Source organism: Trachemys scripta, chromosome 2 (assembly GCF_013100865.1).
Source record: "Trachemys scripta elegans isolate TJP31775 chromosome 2, CAS_Tse_1.0, whole genome shotgun sequence".
Lineage (NCBI taxonomy): Eukaryota > Metazoa > Chordata > Testudines > Emydidae > Trachemys > Trachemys scripta.
The window spans coordinates 70,487,185-70,509,869 of NC_048299.1; the positions used below are offsets into that span (position 1 = coordinate 70,487,185).

The window sequence follows — 22,685 nt, forward strand, 5'->3', positions numbered from 1 at the left end:
GCATTGATTAGGCCTTTCAAACCTATGGCCACCTGTTCGTTGTTGTACCGTTCCATGAAAACGGCCTTCCTGATAGCAATTACCTCGACCACGAGAATAGGAGAGAGAGCTGTTCTGAGGGCACATCCCCCACCCTACATGGTATTCTTCCCAGAGAAGGTTACGCTTAAGCCTCATCCAAAATTCATCTCTAAGGTGACCTCCCTGTTTCATGAATCAAATTCGCCTTTCAATCTTTTACCTTAATATTGCATACCTTGAATGTCAGGAGAGCCCTGTCCTTCTACCTGGACAGTACTAAGGCCTTCAGGAAGTCCCATAAGCTTTTCCTCTCCATTGCAAAAAGAGCCATGGATTCAGCAATATCAGCCCAAAGGCTTTCAAAGTGGGTCTTGACTTGCATCAGACACTGTTCCAAGTTCACAATATGATCCCTCCAGACTCTGTTCGGATACACTACACAAGGTCAATTTCTTCACTGTTGCCTTCTTCAAGAATGTCCCTATCTTGGAGATTTGTAGCGCGGTGACATGGCCCATATTTTCACAGAACACTATGCGATGATTGGGGACTCTGCTGCTGAAGCCATCTTTGGCTCCATAGTACTGCCATTTGTAACAGACCCAACTCCGAAGTCCCAGCCCTCCAGAAGGGGTATTTCTTGGGAGTCACCTACAGTGGAGCACCCCCAGGGACACTACTCGAAGAAGAAGTTGTTACTCATCTTGTGCAGTAATGATGCTTCTTTAAGATGTGTCCCGCTATGGGTGCTCCACCACCTATCCTCCTCCCTTCTACTTTGGAGTTCTTGTCAGTGACTGCGGTAGAGAAGGAACTGAGGGTAGGGGCGCACTGCCAACCTCCTGGCGCAGCACAAGGAGAGAGAGCATGTGTGGACCTAACGGAAACTGCTACCGAAGTTCTCAGATCAGCAGTGCAGGGACACAAGCACACCTACAGTGGAGTACCCATAGGGACACACATCTTGAAGAACCATCATTACTGCACAAGGTGAGTAAATTCTTCTTGCTACCAATGAAAATAGTGTGTTTGGTAGCAGTTACTTTTGTGAGGATGGCGTCAGAGCTTCAAGCATTACTAGCAGACCCTCCTTTCACAATATTCCACCAGGGCAAAGTCTCTCTCAGGCTGCACCCTAAGTTTATACCAAAGGTTGTTTAACATTCCACCTCAATCAAACCAACCAAACTTCTGTTTTTTGTTTTTGAAGCCTCACTCTAATAAAACTGAGGAGAGGCTTCATACATTGGATGTCTAGAGAGCTTTATTCTTTTACCTACACATACAAAGTCTTTCAGGTAATCTCCTAGATTTTTTGTATCCTGTGCTGAAAGGATTAAAGGCAACCTCTTACAGTTCAGTATATATCCCACTGGATTTCTGACTATATCTAGCTAAGATCTCTTGTCCTATAAGGATAACAGTCCTTTCCACTAGGGTTCATTCCACTTGATCAGCCTTTTTGAACAACATACCTATAGTGGACATTTGCAAAGCAGCAACATGGTCATCTGCAGGGCCGGCTCCAGGCACCAGCCTGACAAGCAGGTGCTTGGGGCGGCCGCTCCGGTGAGGGGTGGCACGTCCAGGTATTCGGTGGCAATTCGGCAGACGGTCCCTCACTCCCACTGGGAGAAAAGGACCTCCCACCTAATTGCCGCCGCAGATCACGATCGCGGGGTTGTTTTTTTTTTTTTTTTTTTGGCTGCTTGGGGTGGCCAAAACCCTGGAGCCGGCCCTGGTCATCTGCGCCTACCTTCTCCAGACACTACACTTTTACTTAAGCTTCCTGAGCTGATGTGAACTTTGGCAAGATGATGCAGCAGGCTCTCTTCAAATAATTAAAGTCCCACCATCCTCAAAGTAACTTTTGCTGAGTCACTTACAATGGAATGTGTATGTGCACAACTATTCAGAGGAGAAAAAATGGCTACATACCTGTACAGTTAACTATTATTCTTGGAATGTATATGTGCAAAACATATCTCAATGTCCCTTCTGCTTTCCTGTTACTTTGAGTCTTTGTTGGAGGGTCATGTGAAGGAATGGAGAGGGAGGCAGAGCCACAGCCATTTTATGCCCTCAGCTCTATTCACAAATGTGGGAAGGGGCACATGTGCCACCCACCAGTATGGTTGGCAAAAGTCTCCAACTTAAATGCATAAGGCACACATACACCTACAGTGGAATATGTATATGTTCTCCACACATCTCAAAGAACAATAGTTATTGTACAGGTAAATATTTTTTAAATTATTATTTTAATAGTTAACACAATATGAATTACAAAACCAAGTAAAGATCTTAATAGTTAGCATCCACATCTCAATGCTTTGGAGTCAAGGACATATTCAGCATGATATAGAAAACTTGTGGCAGAACAGGAGACAGAATCCATTCTCGGTCCCAGTCAATGTCTCATAGCATCTGATCATGTAATTAAAGACTGTAGCGTTCATCTGTATTTCTCACAATGCTTTGTTGAGGTGGCTGTACAAGAATTGCTCCGTTTTACAGAGAGAATAACCAAACACATAAATTTGGCTTAATCTAATTGAGAGACAATGTGGTTAAATTAGTGAGATTTGGATATGCCATAGCAGAGATCTGGGTCCTATTCCCAGCTCTGTCAGAAATGATCTCTCTGAAATGATCATGAGCAACCTCTCAGATCATCAGTTAACTCATCTAACCTCTTACGGTAATGGCCTAAGTGAATATGGGCTGTGAAGGACACAATTGTTAACAATGATCAGTGGAAGAGGGGAGACTCAAAATCATCATGTCCTGGGTTCTCAGACAAGTACTTCATCTAAGCCAAGAAGTATTTTGTCTGTGTCTTGTCTTGAGCTCTGGCTTTGTGCATTTCATATGTAGGAGAACAAAGAATGAAGAAACCAAAAACAAAGGGTTATATTAGAAAGTGTTAGGGTACCTGAACTATATGTGTTGTTAGTTGTGCTGGGTTAATTTTTTCAGACTAATAGTTTATTTGACAAAAAAAAAACCCAAAAAAACAAAACAAAAAACCCCCCCCAGTTTCGTTGACTCAAAACTTTTCACAAATTTTATGTGAATTTGCTAAATAATTCCAACCAAAAATATTTTGGTGGTGGTAACTGTGGCTAATTCCTTATAATATTTAGCCCAGTGGTTAGGGCATTCATCGGGGATGTGAGAGACTCAGGTTCAATTCCCCACTCTGCCTGATGTGGAGAAGAAATTTGAAAATACTCTCCTACCTCTCAGGAGAGTACCCTTATCATAGCATTATGGAATATTTTGCAGTGGTCTCTCTTAGTCTTTCTTGTGGAAGTTCCACTTTTTATTGGAGCACAGACGTGAATTTGAGTCTCCCACATCCTAGGTGAGTGCCCTAGCCACCGGACTACAGAGTCATCCATTTGCCCTGTCTTTCTGATCCAATGACTATTCATTGCCATTATGAATGACTATGAACTGACATTATGAGTGACATTGACTGCTATACCATAGACTGATATCACCACTACCTCTTCCTCTTCCTCCTCCTGCTGCTTTGTGAATCTAGCCCTTTAAAAATGCCTGAAATAGAACATTCCCCCAAAGCAGGTTTTTTTTTCAATTTTGCCATAACATTTTGCAATTTTTGGATTCAGTTAATTTAGGACTGATTTTTTTTGATTGCCAGTAAACCAAAAAAAAAAAAAAATAGGTTATTCACCCTGTGCCGGTTCCGATTGCTCCACCTATTATGAAAGTGTCTTCTGAATAAACAAACAGTAGGCAAAGTAACCTCAGAATTACAAAGAGTGTTTTTCAATATGACATGAAAAGCACTACAAAGAAAGAATAATTACAACAGCCCCATGTTTATAGTGGAATCACTGTAGGTGGTGTCCCAGTAGTTTGTCAACAATTTAAATCTTTTGTATCAGTTCTATACCCTATTCTGATTAGACTAAATATTCATGTGCTTGCCAGTGAAACAGTTAATAGACGGAACTAGGATATCAAAATAGCTGCTTGACCTAATGAAATACATTAAAGATTGCTTGGACCACTGGAAACACTTCACAGCTACTTCTGTATGGTATATTATAGAGCTAAAACTTAATATCTTGGATTGACTCAGTTATATAGTTTGTGTTCTCACTAGTGCTGCACCTAGAATTACAGCACATAAACATATAAGAAAATATGTCTGGCTATGGAAGAAACTCTGCATTGCATTGTTACAGCTATAAAATAGACTGAATTGTGATTAATCTGTTATTTGCTCAGATTTACTTGTCTAGTATCCCAGGTTAGGCTAGGTACAGTCTAATATGAAAAATGCTCCAGAATATTGGCTGGAAATGTCATTTTCATAAGCACATCTACCAGAAGAATTCTCCCATCCTCAGCTATTGTCCAGATATATGGTCTAAAATGCAAAAAATAAAACTGCTGACAATTCTATACTTCCTTCAATTGAGCACACTAAATTCAGAATTCCCCATAGCTTATCAGAATTAAGCTTTCAGTTATTGGGAAATTCCAGGAATCATACATTTCTTTGATTTAAAAGGAAAAAAAATGTTTAGATAGGAAACATTTTGGATCCACAAAACTCCTTTTCTACAATAGGCTCCATGGCATTATAGTTAACACAGGTACTCTGTTTGGGCCTTTCTCAGCCAAGAACAACTCCTCATACAAAGTAGAAAAGGAAAGGCCTTTCATCTTCTCTTTGCTCAATCCTACTAAGGTCTCTATGGAACAAAAATCTTCATTTATGTGACTGGATATAGTATAAGTTTTTTGGCAGAATACTAGCAAACGATGCACTGTATACATCTTGTATTTTTCAGTTTTGTAAAACAAGTTGGGATACAGTTCATATGAAAGATTATATAAAAATGTACGTATGTATCTATGTAATTGTAAAGTATGTTACCCTTATCCTGGTACGACTTACATGATTGGTCCAAGGAAAACACATATTAATGATTTGGAAACACATTAAAAATGTTATACCAAATGTATTGCATACCATATAAACTACACCTAATGAAAATGATGATTTAGCTACCAGCCAAAAACACTGTGGTAATATTGATGATATTCATTACATGAGAAGCGCTGAAGAAGAGCTTTGTGAAGCTTGAAAGCTTGTCTCTTTCATCAACAAAAACTGGTCCAATAAAAGATATTACCTCACCACCTTATCCTGGAACTAACATGGCTACAACACTGCAGTATATCAGTAATGGCAGACTTTCCATGAAAAGACATTTGTAGGGTTTATGAAGCTGGTACTGTTGTGCAAACATCCATGCAGGCTTTACTGCACATTTTGACCAGATAAGTTGGTACAATTATTGATCTAATCATTTCTGAAGATAGTATGTAATAACTTTATTTGAGAAGGCCTTCTCCTTGCAGCCTCTAAAGCCTCAGTAAGGTGAGATGAAATGGTCCCACCTAGAAATTAAATTAGTTCAACTAACCTTCAACTTGAAGGTTGCATTTAATACTTTATTAGCACAACAGAATCTCTTTATAATCTTATCAAAGCTGTTTACAGAATGTCTTGCCTTTTGAACAACTTCCTGCATTTTTTTCTTCCAGCTTCTCTTTAAAAATAATTACATTAAATAAAAATGTGTTCTAACATTTTCCCCTAAAACCTACAATGTTGAAAAAAAAGAAAAGTTTTGCATCAAATACTGTTAGTATGAATTTACCTAATTTCAAATCAACGCTCACAGTGAAAAACATTTGTGTTACACATTGGAAAGAAACAAGGCTGGTCAGAAGGGACTGATTGAGCTATCTCATGGTAGCGTTGTGTCATGTCCATTTACGGAAAGGTGGGAGATGACCTCATGTGGCCTCCTGCCCCCATATTCCTGCTGCCTTTGGAAAAGGCTGCTTGCAGCTGCCCCCATCCTATTTCTGTAGGAAGGAGAAGAAAGATTACCAGTGACCTGTCTCCAAAGAGCTCTGCTTCTGCTTGGCTTTGTGAGTTTTGTTGCATTTTGTATCTCCTTTCAGAGATTTTCTTTTCAGAAAGTTCAAGAGGTATATTTTGTAAAGTAATGTAAGAAGTTACTTTTTATTTTTGTTTAAAAAATTTTCAGGCAAGTTTCTACTCATATCCGGTATAACAGTTGGCAAGAATTTTACCTAACAAGATAACTCTTTTATTATTCTTCACTTAATCTTGACAATTGTGTTGATTTCAAATCATTAAAGACCAAAGGATGAATTGTTCTCACATCTGAAGCCAGTAAAGTTACTCTGGATTTTCACCAGTGTCAATGATAGCGGAATTTAGCCCCATATGGTTTTACCACAGGCAGGGCCGGATCCAGGCACCAGCTTCTCAAGCAGGTGCTTGGGGCAGCCGTTCCGTACAGGGGCGGCAGTTCCAGGTATTCGGCGGCAATTTGGCGGAGGGTCCGTCTCTCCGCCTGGGAGTGAAGGACCTCCCGCCGAATTGCCGCCGCAGATCGCTATCGCGGCTTTTTTTTTTTTTTTTTTTTTTTGGTTTTGGCTGCTTGGGGCGGCCAAAACCCTGGAGCCGGCCCTGACCACAGGAAACCCATTTTCTTTTCCATGTTTGGAGTAATGATTTTCCCTGTAGATTTTCTGTATCTGTTCCCCACTGTTTTAATTGACTGAGTAATAAATAATATTTCATAATAATGTTGCATAAATATACATATGTATTTTAGCTAAATTATTGATTTTGTTGGTTTATTAGTTGTCTCTGAGACAGAAGTTATATTAAAAGATCTAGAACAAATTCTCAGGCGTGTTGCAGACCCTTTAAAAACAGCTTGTGGGTTGTATGGAAATGGAGAGGGAAAAGATACAGGAGAAAAGGTATGAATTATACATGGTATTGCTAACTAGTTACTGGAAACATTTTTAATTTTAGTGGAATTTATGCTAGTGCTTAAGAAAGACACTTTTAAATATGTTTTAATGACTATATAATGTACTTCTGAAAACAATGTATACTGTCCACTTTTTGAATGCTATATATTTAATTATAATAATCATCTAAAATAAAATTGTTTAAAGATCATATTTAATACAAACCAGTTTCACTGTATCCTACATTTGAACTTAATATTCATGGCTGAAATCCCAGTCTCAGGGAGATGCATCCACTAATATTCCCATTATTAATTATGCTGCAGATGTCTGCATGTGGGCAGACAAGTAGATCTCACTTGAAATACTTGTATACCTATATTTCAAATTTGGGTGTAGTATATCTAGCTAGGAGATGGCCTCTAGAGATCCACACTCTCCCTGCACATGGTCCAGGATCATCAAACAGCTAATCTTGTATCTGCAACACACTTAATAAGTTACCTTCTTTATTGAAGGGCCTATTTAGCTAATGTTTACTTTATTTCGCCTCTATTTAAGTGTAAAAAAAAAAAAGCACCTAATCAGATCGTCTTTGAGTGATTGTCCACATCTATTCCATTATTAGTGCACATACACACCATGTGAGCGAGAGTGCAATCTTTTTAAATAGCATTGTCTTTCAGGGCCATATCTGCACCCTCTGGTGCTCCATATCTGAGGTCATAAAGATGAGGTGACAGCAAGCGACCTTCAGTTCCTTCTTACTGCCTCGGGCTACAAGATGGAACACCTTCAATGTCTATGTGCAATGTGCAACTGATTTTCTATAGTTAGTTCTTAATTAATGCTCTAGTATAGTTGGTGTAGTTTAAGCCCATTGGCAAAAAAGAAAAGGGGAAAAAAAAGAAAGGGGGAAAAAAAAACCCCTTTTCAAGTTAAGGATATGCTTTGGAACCAGACTTTGCCCCAGACATAGTGAAGTCAAAGTCCCCTAGATTCAAGACCTGTCTCTCTTGGGAGGCAGCTGTTCCTATTATAGACACCCTAACTGCCTCTTCTGCCTTGGGGAAGTACCTATATCATACAAGTTTCTATATGCTGCTTCTTTCCCAAAAGAATCCAAAAGCAAGGGAATCCCACCTGAAGCTTTTCCTCTTAGAGAAGTACATGATAGCCTTGTTGTCTCCTGAAGGAGAGACCATCTTACTGGATCACACCAGCTCGGTGAGTTCTCCAATAAGTCAAGTGTCTACCCCAGGCACTAGAGGTCATTTGGCACTGAGGAAGTCCCACTCCTCTACTGTGGAGTCAACCAGAGCTTCCCTGCCCTCCTTCACTCAACACTGAAGAGAGAGAGAGTGCTTACTGGGGACCACAGACACAGATCTCCCTCTCTGGCGCCAAGCAGATTTACCTTAGGAGGCAGTTCAAGGCCCAGATTGGATACTGCTGATGCTTCGACACTGAAGGGTCACCAGATTATTTTAGTGCAGCTTGGAGAAACTACTTGTGTGCCTGGTACTGACAAACAAGAATCGAAGCATCTGACACTAAAGCAACTGGAACTGAAATTTTAAATGGCAGAGCTTCCCATGCTAGCACTAAAGCTCTTTGCACTAAAGAATCCAGTGTAACCTAAGCTGTCAGTCCTGGTACCACGCCTCTGACACCTGCGATGGAGCACCTAGCACTTCACTTTATGGTACCAACCTCGCTTCTCAAGGTGGAGGGAACACTACCTTCTCTTTTTTGTGGTACCCATAACATTTGTAGTACTAGAATACCTAATGGTATCGGACTAATCAGAGTCACCATTTCTGGCCTCCTGGAAGAAACTACTCATTGACCCCAGCCCTGATACTGATACAAAAATTTCTGGGACCCTCATGAACTCTTGAAAGATAATCTCTGCCAATGAAAGATTTATATCCCTTCTCCACTTCAGTAGGGCAAGTGAGGCAGAGCATGCTAATTGCCCCATTGTCATGAAGCAATTCACTGCTGGGACTGTTTTAAACACATGGGGAGGCGTCCTTCTTTGGAAGATAGTATTAGGGAGATAAATGAATCATCAGGCTGAAAACAGGACATTTGAGCTAAATAAGATGAGTAAATAGATCAGTAGGCTAAAAAGACAATGTCTGAGCCAGCTAAGATAAGAGGGAGAACACCCAGGGAACCATTTACTATGAACAAGATAACAATGGACAAGATAAATTAGGAATGTAGAGATGAAGTAAGGAGTAACTTTGGAGTTGTGATGTACCCTACATCCACTCCCCCTGCATTTGAGACTGATCAATTCCATGTAGCATTGCTGTATGCCAAATAAAGATACCCGAGAGATGAAGTCTGGAGACGAACTGAGTTCTTGGGAAGCTGAGTGGAAAGAGGTCTTGTAGGGAATCCAAATACTTAGCTGTTGTCAGATCTCTTGGCAGCCTCTGCAGTTTTTCTTTTGGTGTTCCAATTTCAGAGATATGTAAAGCAGCTACTTGGAGTTCAGTCCACACCTTCATTCATCACTACTTTTTGATAGAGGGCTTCAGATCTGATGTTTGCTTTAGCAGAACTGTATTACAATCATTGTTTCAATCGACTACATCTATGGGATGTGAATTACTGCATGTGAATCACCAGAAGTGGAATACATGTGGATAATCACTCAAAGAAGAAAGAGCAGTTACTTACCATACAGTAACTGTAGTTCTTTAAGATGTGTTGTCCACATGTATTCCACAATGCACTTTCTCTTCTACTGCGGAGTCCTTGTCAATATGGATTCTGTTTTGGCAAAGGAAATGGAGTGGTTGCATCCATCTCACCCTTTATGTCCTCAGCTATGAAGTCCTAAAGGGCATGTAGAGCACTATTCAAAAAGATTCTGATCTCATCCACATAGGTGCATGCACACCAGAAGTGGAATACATGTGGACAACAGATCTCAAAGAACCACAGTTACAGTAGGGTAAGTAACCTCTTTATGTGGGTAATCCAAAATAATATACACCAATGGGAAAATTGGCTGATCATACCATGGTACTATTTCTAAGGAAGCATATGCTGAATACCTTATTAACATGTAATTCTATCTACTGTCCAGTAAATCTAATGTAATTTCCTACTTAAATAATGGAAGAGATGTCTAACAGAAAAATCTGCATGCAACTAGAGGATAATAGAAACATGTGCAATGAACGGCATAGATTTATAAAGAAAAAACAAACAAATTTGATAACTTTTTTATCAAATTACAAAATCAGTTGTAAAAGAGAATTGATTACATATAAGATATCTGAACATTAGTTAAAACATTATACATTGTTCCTTATAAAATCTTACTTGGAAAATTAATCCAAATTGGATTGAACATGTGTTTTCTCACATGAATTGAAAACTGTCTCAGGGATTGTAAATAAAGAGTAATGATAAACTACATAGGCTCCACATTCACTGGGCTGATAAAGTACAGAACCATAAGAGATAACAAGGAATGGTGATCTGATGGCAAATTGATAGAATCACTTATATCTTCTTATAGTTTCACTGGCAGTTACGGGCTTACCTGTTAGCAACACGGACCAGAGTTGAAAGGCAAATGTAACATCTGACATAGAAAAGTGGTGTTTTCCAATGGTATCTACCCTATTGGATTGCCACTCTTATGCCTGTGCTTCCAACCTACAACCAGGAAGGAAGTTTTCAAATATTTTGAGATACTAAGAATTCATAATGAGTCTTAATGTCTTTTGAAGTGTCTTACTGTCATAACACAGCTCATTTCTGATTGTTCTTGGAGACAGAACTTCTTGCACTTCAGTAGGCAAGCAGAAGACACCACCAATTTAGTCATCTTAATGTACCCTCTCTACATACATTTGAAAGCTTGTTATGTTTTAAGATGAGGTATGATGTGGAGCTGTCAAGTGGTGCCATTACCATAGAAATGGGGTAAACAATGACATCATCAACACGTAAAAATGACCTCTTTGAAATATTTGCATTTGTTTCTGTTAATGACTCTGTATTATTTCAACCTATTGCATCCAACCTTTAGATCCTGTCCAGTGCTGGCTTTCTGCAGTTTTCAGTTATTGTTGTCATATCTGTCAAAGACTTCGGTTACAGTATTAGCTTTGTCGAATTCTTTTAGGACCTGCCTCAAGTACTCAGCTGCCAGTTCATCAAATCTGTGGAATTTGTCTCCAGCCATCATTTGTATGACAACCGTGGAATCTCTGATGTACACTGTGGTTTCTTTGTTGCATGCTCTTAGCTTATGGATTCTTTCAGCTTGAGCTTCCAGATGTCCTAATTCAGCTTTTTCTAGTCTTCTCATTGTTCCATCAGCATGCAAGAGGGACATAGACACAGACCTAGACACATTGGGAGAGAACAGTTACCATTGAAATATATCTCTGTCTTGCTAAGGGTAGGGCTCCGCGGAAAACAATTTATGGACTGAAAGCTGCTGCGATTGTCCCTCCCTTGCAAGGGACCTTAAATTTGGTCGTCTTGGACATGTGATCAAAAGTTTTTATGCCAGATTTCTTGACTGGGCTGAAGACACTGTGTCCCATCAGAATCGAGTACGCCTCTCAAAAATCTCTTCATTTGTTCTTCACTAATATCTGCTATTTTCAGTAGATTCTCTTTACATCTGATATTACATGCAGTTCAGTAGATATGTTGATAAGCACCTCTGGATGTGATTCAGGATTAAATAAATTTGTCATATTGTTGATGACATTGTTTGTAAGGCAGTAATATGCTCTTCATACCTCTTCAGTGCAGGGGCAAGGACTCGTTTGTAGACTTTGTCTTCACTACTTCTTGTTAGGCCATTTCTTTTTCTCTTAGCTTTTGCATGTTCATAATATGAAACTGTGCATTGTCATATCTGACACTAATTCTGACCTATGCATAAGTGTCACTGAATTAAAAAGTTAGTTTCTAGAATATTTCAAAGGCTAGTACTGCATGCATAGGCAATTACAAGTTAAAACCTTCTACCAAGCAGATACTACACTGTATGTACAAAAGCTTATAAATGGAGAATCATTACATTAGGAATTCATGTACATTTATAACTACCCTCTATGCAGTACAAACTATGGGCACACCATCTACTGTTACTGGTGCACAAACTTAAGTGTGAGACCGATATGGCCAGAAAATTTCAATTGAAAATATAGAAAATTATTATAATCACTTGTGAGATACTTTGACAATTAAGGTATGCAATGTGAAAATATTTAATGTTAGTATATTGCAAAATGTTGATATTTGCCATTTTTGCCCTGTTAAACAGTGTAATCATTTATGAAAAAAAATACTTGTCCATTGAAAACCAACACAAATCTTTTAATACATCGTCGTTTGGTAGCTTTGACCAATAAACACCACATTAAGGGGTTGAAATTTACTTAAAATAGCAAAAATTGTAGTCAGAGTCATGTTGCAATGTTTCTGGAAATATGCAAAAAATATGACACTCTGATTTTGGGTACCATTGTTTCACTGTGCTTACAGGCTTATAGTACCACTTGGAAGTTCCACATCCTACCTCATATAAACATATATAAAACAAGCTTTCAACTGATACACGATGTAGATGTGTGTAGTGTGGTACATTAAATGCCAAAAATATGGCCCTTTTTGGAAAAGTGCCACCTGCCTACAAGAACATTGTCTCCATTTATAGCAACATACCCTTAAATCACAGCATCATACTCCTTCATCCATACTATAAGTTATGCCTAGTGTTAGTCTTTTTTATTTGAAAAGGAAATAGTTTCACAGGATATTTTATTCTCATGGGGCTCTTCTTCAGTGGGATAGTGCCTGCAGCCCGTTGAAGCTTTATCCCTGATACTCCATTCCCTTCATAGCCTTTGGAACATTAGTTCCATGCATTGCCACTGCATTTAAGGTTACAGCCCTTCCACCCTCTCCTTGCAACAGTATCCTGGTACTCCAGTGAACACAGGGCTTAATTAAGTCTTCTTTAGAGGCCTCTTTTTTTAATTCTCAGGTTGTTTCTCAAAAAACACTTCCTTTGATTCTCTTGGGCTATGGGCATCTTAGCTCCCCTTTGCTTGGCTTTGTTTTCTATAAGTTTTTGATTCCATGTGCAAGATAAGATGATTCTTTAGGTCAAAATGGTTTCAGAACTGGTGAGGCCATATTTATTGGCTCCTCCTCTGGGAAAAGTGTTTTGTACCTGTTTGTACTTAAAATGATTGGATATGCCTAGTGCCTCACATAGCCTTTTATTTTAGCCAAATTTTGGAAGCAAGGAATTGGGATAGGGTTGCACTGAGGCAAAAATTCTTAGTTTATCTTCACTACATCCTTTTTTTTCTTTAGAAACGTTGTACTTCATGGGGATATGGTATACAATTATTTGTTTATCCTTGTGGGACTTTGTCATGAGAATTTTGCAATGTGTATTTAATAAAAGCTTCAAAGAAGAACGGCTATAATATGAAAACTTTCAGATCTATTCAGTTTTGACATAAACTGAATGTCCCTCTAAATTGTCTGTCTTAATTGTTCTTGCTAATTACAAAATCAATTGTTTGCAGACAAGGGCTTTTTCCATTTTAGCAATTCTCCTATTCACTCTTGCAATAAAGTCATAGTGCAGGGCCAAAGGCTCTCCCCTCTATGAGATAAATATAAATAAGCTTTGCAAATGGAATCTGGAAGGATGGAGTTGTCTCCCTCCTTCAACTTCCTCTTTCCTGTTTATAGAGACTCAGTAGAACTGCTGCATGACATGGGTAGGGAGGGATTTGACTGGTTGGCTATATATAGCTTTAAATTCTCTGGCCATATCCATGCATCTCTTCCCTCCCCAACCCTCCACCAAGATAATCACTCCATACTACTGAAGATGAAAGACGGAGTCCCCCAATCTCCCCCCACCAGAGAACTATTTCTTAGGAACATAGGAGTTGATCAGAGGTCTATCTAGTCCAGTATTCTGACTGTTGATAGTGGCCTAGACCAGATGCTTCAGAGGAAGGTTAAGAACCCTGTAGTGGTCCAATGTGGGATAATCTGCCCTCTGCATTAGGGATAGATTAAAAAGGTATTTAGGTGCCTAAAGATACAGATACCTCTTAGTGGTGTTTATAAAAGCACATAAGTAGGTGAGCTAACTCCCACCTTATCTGCTTAGGTGCTTTTGTAAATTCCTCTAGGTACCTATATTAATCTTTAGGTACCTAAATACCTTTGTGAATCAGGCACCAGCTTTCATCCTAATCCCTGAAGCACAAAGTTTAATATCCTTTCCAAACTTTTTATAATTAATTATGAAAACTCTGGATATCCTTGATATCCATATAAATATCCAGTCTTTTTCAATCTCATGTTCTTGACCTCAGTTTATTCCTGTGGCAATAAGTTCCAGAGGTTAGTTTTATAAAGTACTTCCTTTTCTTGATTTTGAATTTTCACCTTTTAATTTAATTGATTATCTCCATTGTTCTTTATTATTATTATGAGACAAGGAGAACAGAAATTTCTGATCTGCGTTCTCTATACCATTCATTGTTCTACATACTTTTATTGTGTATCTGATCATTTTTCTCCTTTCTAAGGTAAACAGTCTCAGTCTTTTCAATCTCTGTTCTTGACAGACCTGTAGCATTTTTGTCACTCTTCTCTGAATTCCCTCTAATTCTGCAATATCCTTTTTGAAATGGATAAGGCTGCACCATATATTTATATAAAGGCATTATAATATTCTTTGTGTTATTCACCATTCTGGTCCTTATCCTAACATCTTTTTAGATTTATTGACCACAGGAGCAGAGGTATTCATTGAGCTGTCTATAATGGTACTTTCTTGACTTGATACAGTTAACTTTGTGGAAGTAGAGAGTGCGAACTCAGTTTTTCTCCAACAACTTAGAACCCTGAAAGGTGTATCAATTCTTTAAAGTTTCCACTCTAATATGCATTATTTTGCATTTATCAACATTGAATTTCATTTACCATTGTGTTGCTCATTCACCTGGCTTGTCTGAAGTTCCCCACAGTCCCTTCTGATCCTGATTAAACTTTGCATCATCTGGAAATTTTGCTACCTCACTGCCCACCCCAACTTTCCAGATAATTAATAAATATATTGATAGAGGACCAAGTATAGAACCTTGAGGCACACCATTGTTAACTTTTTGCCATGATGAAAATTGATCATGTAATCCTGCATTTTGCTTTCTGTCTCCTAGCCAAGTTTTGATCCATGACAATACTTTGTTTTTCACTCCAAAACTACTTAGCTTCTTTAGTAGCTTCTTTTGAGGGACCTTGTCAAAGGCTTTTTGGAAGTTTAAATAAACTATGTCAAGTGGTTCTCCTTTTTCCACTATTTTATTGACTCTTTTATTCACTAACCTCTTCATTCTAAGAGTTTAGTGAAACACACTGTTTTCCTTTAAAGAAACCCATAGAACCCTTTTAAAATATAGGTAAATCATTTGCTACCCTCCAATCCTTTGGAACAGTGGCTGTTTTTAATGAGAGCTTGCATATTTTTTAACAGCTCATCTACTTCACACTTAAACTTCTTCAGAATTCTTGGATGTACTCCATTGGGCCTGGTGACTTAACACATTTTAAATGATCGGTTTGCTCCATTTCCTCTTCTGATAACTCAGTCTCTGAGACTGCCTCATCTTTAGTAACAGAAAAGAGCAGGTGAGGGGTAGATATCTTCCCAGAATTCTCAGCCGTGAAGACTGCAATGAAGAGTGCAGTGAGCTTCTCAGCAATGCCTGTATCTTCCTGAATTGCTCTCTTAATTGCATACCTACCAGTTCTTTCATCAGCTTCCTGCTTCTCTTATAATTAAAGAGTCTCTCGTTATTTTTGTTTTATGCCTTTAGCTATTTGCTCTTCAAAATCCAGTTTGGCCCTTCTAATTTCCCTTACACTTGTTGCCTACTGTAGTTTATGCTTCTGTTTATTGGCTTCACTAGGATCAGATTTCCAAAGTTTGAAGGATTTCTGTTTGGATCAAAAAGCCTCTTGAACCTTGCTATATAGCCACATTGATTGACTTCTTGTTTTCCTACTATATTTATGTTCTTACAGTTTTGTATTTGTATTCTTAGATTCACTGATGCAAAGATGAGAAGGGACCATTGTTATAATCTAATATGACCTCCTGTATAATACAGCTATAGAAGTTCCCCAAAATAATTCATAGAGCAGATCTTTTAGAAAAACATCCAATCTTGATTTTAAAATTATCAGTGGTGGGGAATCTACCACAACACTTAATAACTTGTTCCACTGATTAATTACTGTCACTGTTAAAATGTATGCCTTATTTCCAGTCTGAATTTGTCTAGCTTTGACTTCCAGCCACTTGATCATGTTATACCTTTCTCTGCTAGATTGACGAGCCTATTGTTTAATATTGTTCCCCATGTAGGTACTTATTGACTATAATCAAGTCATCACTTAATCTTCTCTTTGTTATGATAAATAGATTTAGCTCCTTGACTCTAGTTTTCTAATCCCTTAATCATTCTTGTGGCTTTCTGAACCATCTCCAATTTTTCAATATCCTTCTTGAATTGTGGACACCAGAACTGGACAGAGTATTCCAGTAGCAATCACACCAGTGCAAATTACAGAGGTAAAATAACTTCTCTATTCCTATTCAAGATCCCCCTCTTTATGTACCCAAGGACTGCATTGACCCTTTTAGCCATAGCATCGCACTGGGAGGTCATGTTCAGTCGATTTTCCACCATGACCCTCAAATCTTTTTCAGAGTCACTGCATCACAGGATAGAGTCACCCATCCTGGAAATATGGCCTACATTCTTTGTTCATAGATGTATACATTTAGCCACATTAAAATACATATTGTTTGCTTGTGCCTCATTTACCAAGAGAACCAGATTCCTCTGTTTCAGTGACCTGTCCTCTTCATTATTTACCACTCCCCCAATTTGTGTGTCACCTTTAAACTTTATCAGTGATGATTTTATGTTTTCTTCCAGGTAATTTATAAAAATGTTAAATAGTATAGGACCAAGAATAGATCCCTGTGGGACTCCACTAGACCACACCCGCTCAATGATGATTCCCCATTTAGAATTATTTTGAGAGCTATCAGTTAGCCATCTTTTGATCCATTTAACAAGTGCCATGTTAATTTTTTATCTTTTTTTTTTTTTTTTTTTTTACTGAAAATGCTGTATGGTACCAAGTCCAATGCAGTACAGAAGTCTGTTACATCAACACGATTACCTTTATCAACCAAAATGTAATTTAATCAAAAAAAGATATTAAGTTAGACAGGATCTATTTTCCATAAACCCATGTTTATTACCCGGGCCATTCCATTTACCCTTTTTAAATATTGGCACAACATTAGATTTCTTCCAGTCTTCTGGAACTTCCCCTGTATTCCAGGATTTATTGAAAATCATCATTAATGGTCTTAAATTAAAGCTCCTCTGACAGCTCTTTTAAACTCTCGGACACAAGTTATCTGGATCTTCTGATTTTAAAATGTCTGACTTTAGATAGGCTTTAGATAGATACTAATGAAACAGAAGGAGTCTTCTCCACTCAGAACTGTTATCTCACTGGATTCTATGGAAATCTTTATATGCAGTGCTATTCCCACACCTCTTTGCTCTAGTCTGTCTTTCCTATATTGTTTACAACTTGGATGCAGAGAATATGCCTTTCCTTTCCATCCCAATGGATAGACTCTTCATTGCCTGCTTTCTTTTATGGGAGTATGGTTACTTTCTTGGGCAAGCTTTATTTTTCCATTCAGTTTGTGAAGATTCTTGGGCCATCTGCTCAGCTGAATTACTGAAAAAGACCAAAAAAAAAAAAAAAAAAAATGAGGAGTCCTTGTGGCACCTTAGAGACTAACACATTTATTTGGGCATAAGCTTTCATGGGCTAGAAAAGACAAGGGGGCTTTTAAGGATGCTGCAGGACCTGGTAGCATTTAGGGAATCTCTGAACAGATCTCACGTACTAGCCGTGCTTGGTCCTTACCCAAACGGACAACACAGTAATTGTATGTGCATGTTCACAAAAGATATCATAGATTAGTCTATGCACTTTTTGAAGCCTCTGGGACATCTTCTTTTCTGCCTTTTACAAGATACAGTGAATTGTCTATTTGTGCCAACATGTGTTGATGAAAAGCAGTTTGACCTAAAGCATTGCCTCAACAGGCAAATTTCCTCCTCCAAAATATGGACAAAATGACAGTCATGGTGTGGGGTACTAAACATCATTTTTCTGAATACAACACCTTCCATAGATATGGAACCAGTGGTTCTAAAGGCATTTTGACCTAAAATATTGTCCAGCATATGGGGCCAAAACTCAGGGGGAAAAAAGCACAGCAAAAGGGAGTCTTTTATACTGTACTCACTCACATAAAGAATACAGGTGAAAGGGTTAGATCTAAAATGCTGAATTTGAAATCACAATCATTTCTGTGGCAGCAGATTGTGTTATGACAAACAAAATAGATTTCACTGTAAGATCTAGAACAAGGTAAACTAAGTTGGGAAGGAGAAAATTTTCATTTAACCTCCACCCCTCATTTTTCAACATGGAAATCTCCATCAAAATTTTAATAACAAAAAGAAGAGAAAAATATTAACTAAATACATTGCTTCCTCTATAAATGTTCTTTTCTTTCCAGTTTTCCCTGAATAGCCTTTTACTGAATACAAAATTTGTACCCAAAAGGAAAAAGAGGATTGGGTATATGATGAGCCTGTCAAATGAGTATCTGATAAAAGTATTGAAGCTATATTCTCCAGTAGATAATAATGTATATCTGAGCTTTTGGCATAAGTCTTCAAGAGTAGCATAAGAACATCTTATTCAAATTACTTAAAATTTTATTATAAAAAAATTAAGCTACATTCCTCAGGCTATGTTCATGCTTCCTGAGAAAGAGTATGCGAATGCAACAGTATGAGGAAAGGTCACCTAAAATTTGTTTAGAAAGTTGGCCACTCCTTAAATGCCTCTCTGATGAAACTGGAATAGGTCAGCATTAGTTGAAGGCTCTCCTACCTTCCTCTCATGTCCTACACTCATTTATCCAATGTTTTAATATTCTCTTAAAATGAAAAATGGGCTGTAGAATTACCATTTTGTTTATTGACCTTCAGCATCCCACAGAATGCTGTCCAGCATTATAAATGTGCTACATTCCACAAATCAGTGGCCTCTCTTGTTCTTGCCCATTCCAGAATCTCTCATCCAATACTGTTTTATATCATTCTGTTCCTGCTATAGTTTTCTAACATCAGTTTGTGTAGCATACAAGAAAATTTTACATTTTGTTTAGCCTCCCAGTCTACAAATTTAAAAGATAAGAAACAATTACCATGAATAAAGAGTTTCAAAGCATTTAAACATTTTATGACAATCAGCATTTATGAGCCTAATAGTAGTAGTGGTGCATATCATGCTTAAATCTTACTGGAAGTCTGGAAGCCCTGAGTTGGGGCTATAAACAAAACAAATGTCCATTCTGCTTTAACACTAGTTGAAAAATCTTAAAAAGCAATGGCTTGAAATTATATATTAAATATTAAAATTAGTTGTAGGATTGTTTAATATTAAAGCAAAGTGAAAACTTGATTTTATTGAAATGTTATACTGTCTGTACTACAAAATTGTCACTTTGTAGCTAGATGAATGTCACTGAGAGTGGACTCAGATATGCCCATTATAATTTTGGAAATGACATGAGTGCTTTCCAAATCGTTCAGTTAGAAATGGGAGAAGGTGAGGGCGGATAGCTTCTACCTGTGGACAAAGTGTCCAACCCCTGGACACTACAAATGCCTTGAAATCCATATAAATCTCAGGACACCCTCAGGGGACAGGAACATCTGAACTTGTCTGCTGTTCCTTTGGTGCCCCGTTCCCAATGGCAGCTCCACTCATTTGCAGTGGACTGTCACCCAATTTAGGAGTATGAGGAAGGAGCTCCTGTCTTATTACAAATGCATCTGATTCCCAAGGACTATGTCGTACACAAACAGTTGTTCTCACTTTGGGGGTTGGGTCCATAAATTCAATAGTGATAGGTTCTTCAGTCTCCATTTTATCAGTAGCAGAGTCAGATGGTTTGATGGTCAGGCTGACTCTCCAGATAACTTCTTCCACTTAAGAACCCCTCCAGAATTTTCTCTGCCCCCACAAGTGAAGCAGGTGAAGAGTTAGGACATCTGTAATTTGGCCATAGCCTGATTATTTTTTTCTTCTTTTTCCTGTTTTTCTAGGTTATTTTTCCCTCAGCTCTCTGCATTTTTTTTCTTTGTACAGGGTTACTGTCTTTTTAAGGGCAATTCAAATTCACCTCACAGAGCTCCAATCTCTCCCCACAGATTATCCCTGATATTGGCTGAAAAAGCTTGAAAGAAGGGTTAGGATAAGGGCTGAGTGTATTGAAGGCAAAAAGTTTCTTTTGTTCTTCCAAACTTGGTGCTACCCGGATTGAAAAGCAGGCTGTTGGGCTGCCTCATAGGATAGTGCCACAGGCAAATGAGGGCCCCAGTAAGACAAGGCGCTGAAGAAAGTGCCACAGAACACCAGAACCCAATGTCTTGCTACTGACATGGACCAGGCCACATTGCCAGGTATCCCACTGCAGGAGTGTGCACTGCGGAAGCCACCAGGAGCTGAAAAACAGCCAAGGACACCGGCGCTCAATCTGCAGCCACTGATGCAAACTAGGCCCCATCGCTGGGTGAACTATGGAGGCCCTAGGAGTGCCAGTCAACAGAACTGGTGCATGGTACAAGTGCAGGACCCCAGTCACCTTCACTCCATCCCTCCCCACCCCTCATCAAAGGATCATGGCAGGGGGCTGTGAGAGTTGCAAGGACCTCCCTTTGTCCCTGCCAGTGGGTGTGCTGTGGTCAGGACATCCCCTCTGTTCCTTAGGGGTCTCAAGAACCACTGGCAGCACTGAAAAATTAGTATTCCCACTTCTGTCTCCTCTTCCTTTGTAGAGGGGTTGCAGTGGCCACAGGCTGCCATTTTAGAATAGGCTCTGGGCCTGTCTTCTTGGTAGCCATCTTAGAGTCTCTTCAGTGGAAAAGTGTAGGCTTTGGCTGTCCATACAGACTCTTATGACTCCAAATCCTCAGCCCTCTCTCTTGCTATTCCTCCCTCTGGAGTTAGGGTCACACATGCAGATATAAAGCAAAGAAATCCTAGAAGATCCCCAGAACTGTTCTTTCCTGCACATTTTTTCAAGTCTATTCTGTGTAAGACTGTTATTCTTGTTGGGATATCTCCCATGAGCACTCAGCCATAAGAGATTAAAAAGGGGATGAGGATGAGGCTAAGGCTAAAAAGACAGAAAATACCTGAAAATATTTTCTAGTGGGCTCAAAACTGACCCTTACAAGCCCATCCATTAAGGCTCAAAGAATGGAATTGTAAACTCAGCGAAGATAAAGCATCTGATTTAGAAAAAAAGTCCTGTTCAAAACTTGCATTAATAGAATCAGCTCTCTGCAGAGACTATGCAGCAGTCTCAGCAGCCCTGAAAGCCTCAGTGGAGGCCACTTTTTTCAGCAAACCCATACTTGCTTATACTGTGTCTCTACTCTCTGACATTCCTGAAAAGGGACAAGGGGTTGGGATCCTCCTTAAAAAATATTTCCCTAAATCTGCTCTAGTTTCAGATGCCTCACTTGATGCTTTCAGGTCCTCCACCTGATCAAGGATATCCAAGGTGGTTGCAAGAAGGCATCTATGGCTATGGACATGAAAGGCAGATATTTCTGAAAGTCAGGTTTTTGGTAGCAAACCCATACTCTGGAGAGAAATTTGGCGGGGGGGAGGGAGGGGAGGAACCAATAGAAAAAGCCACATCCAAAGCACAGGACAAAAGCAAAATCTCTCTTCTCTGTTAACGCTCACAAGAGAAATGTTAAGCTGTTTTTCTAACCTCGGCAGCCTTTTCAGGGTTACAATGCTTCATATAGGTGGTGGGAGAGAAGAGATATTCTCTAAGAATAGGTGGGGGAAAAGCAGGCCCATTAAACCCAGAGGTGACTCTCAAAAAGTAGATTCACTTCCACAAGTTCAAAATGGACCCCATTCATGTCCACCAGGTCAACTATCATCTAGAGTGATATTCTAACCTCTGTGGATCTGAAGGAGGTGTATCTCCACATTCCTTTTCTTGTGGCCACAGACAGTATTTTAAATTTCCTTGTGGTACTCTGTACACGGAGTACAAAAGCCCTTCTTTTTGGCATTGCCACTGCCCTCAGGGTAGTCATGGGTGCTGAAGGTAATAGGGGCATCTCTATGTCAGCAAGGGGTACATCTGTACCCTTTTTCTCATTAACATTCTGATAAGAGCTCCCTTCATATAGAAATCAGAGACACTCAACTGACAGTACACATCCTTCAACAACATGCATTTATAATCAATTTGGAGAAAAGCCAGCTCATCCCTAGACAGAACAACTGGGGGTTTGGCTGGACACCACACTCTGCAGAGCCTTTCTCTCCAGTAAAAGACAAGCATGGATCGTGGAGCAAATATAAAACATTCTTCCTAGTCTATGTTCCCTCATGAAAGTCTTACTATGACTTCTAGTCATCTTAATTTCATGCATATGCCTACTGTCATGGGCAAAATTTCATTTCAGGTGCCTGCAGTACTACCTATTTCCCTACTCACATTCACAATTCCAGCTCACACACTGTAAGATTTCCCTCCACAGTAAAAGGTCCCTCAGATGGTGGTTACATCTGGCAAGATTCAC

The 22,685-nt window shown here is 39.0% G+C and overlaps 1 protein-coding gene across 1 annotated transcript in view; it reads left to right on the forward strand.

The window, feature by feature from the left end:
- Positions 1–22,685, forward strand: part of ZCWPW2 (zinc finger CW-type and PWWP domain containing 2) — a 109,670-nt gene that overhangs the window by 83,621 nt on the left and 3,364 nt on the right. Inside the window, exon 7 of the mRNA XM_034759384.1 lies at positions 6,752–6,873. Coding sequence (XP_034615275.1) covers positions 6,752–6,873 — 122 coding nt within the window. The remainder of the gene's footprint in view (positions 1–6,751; positions 6,874–22,685) is intronic.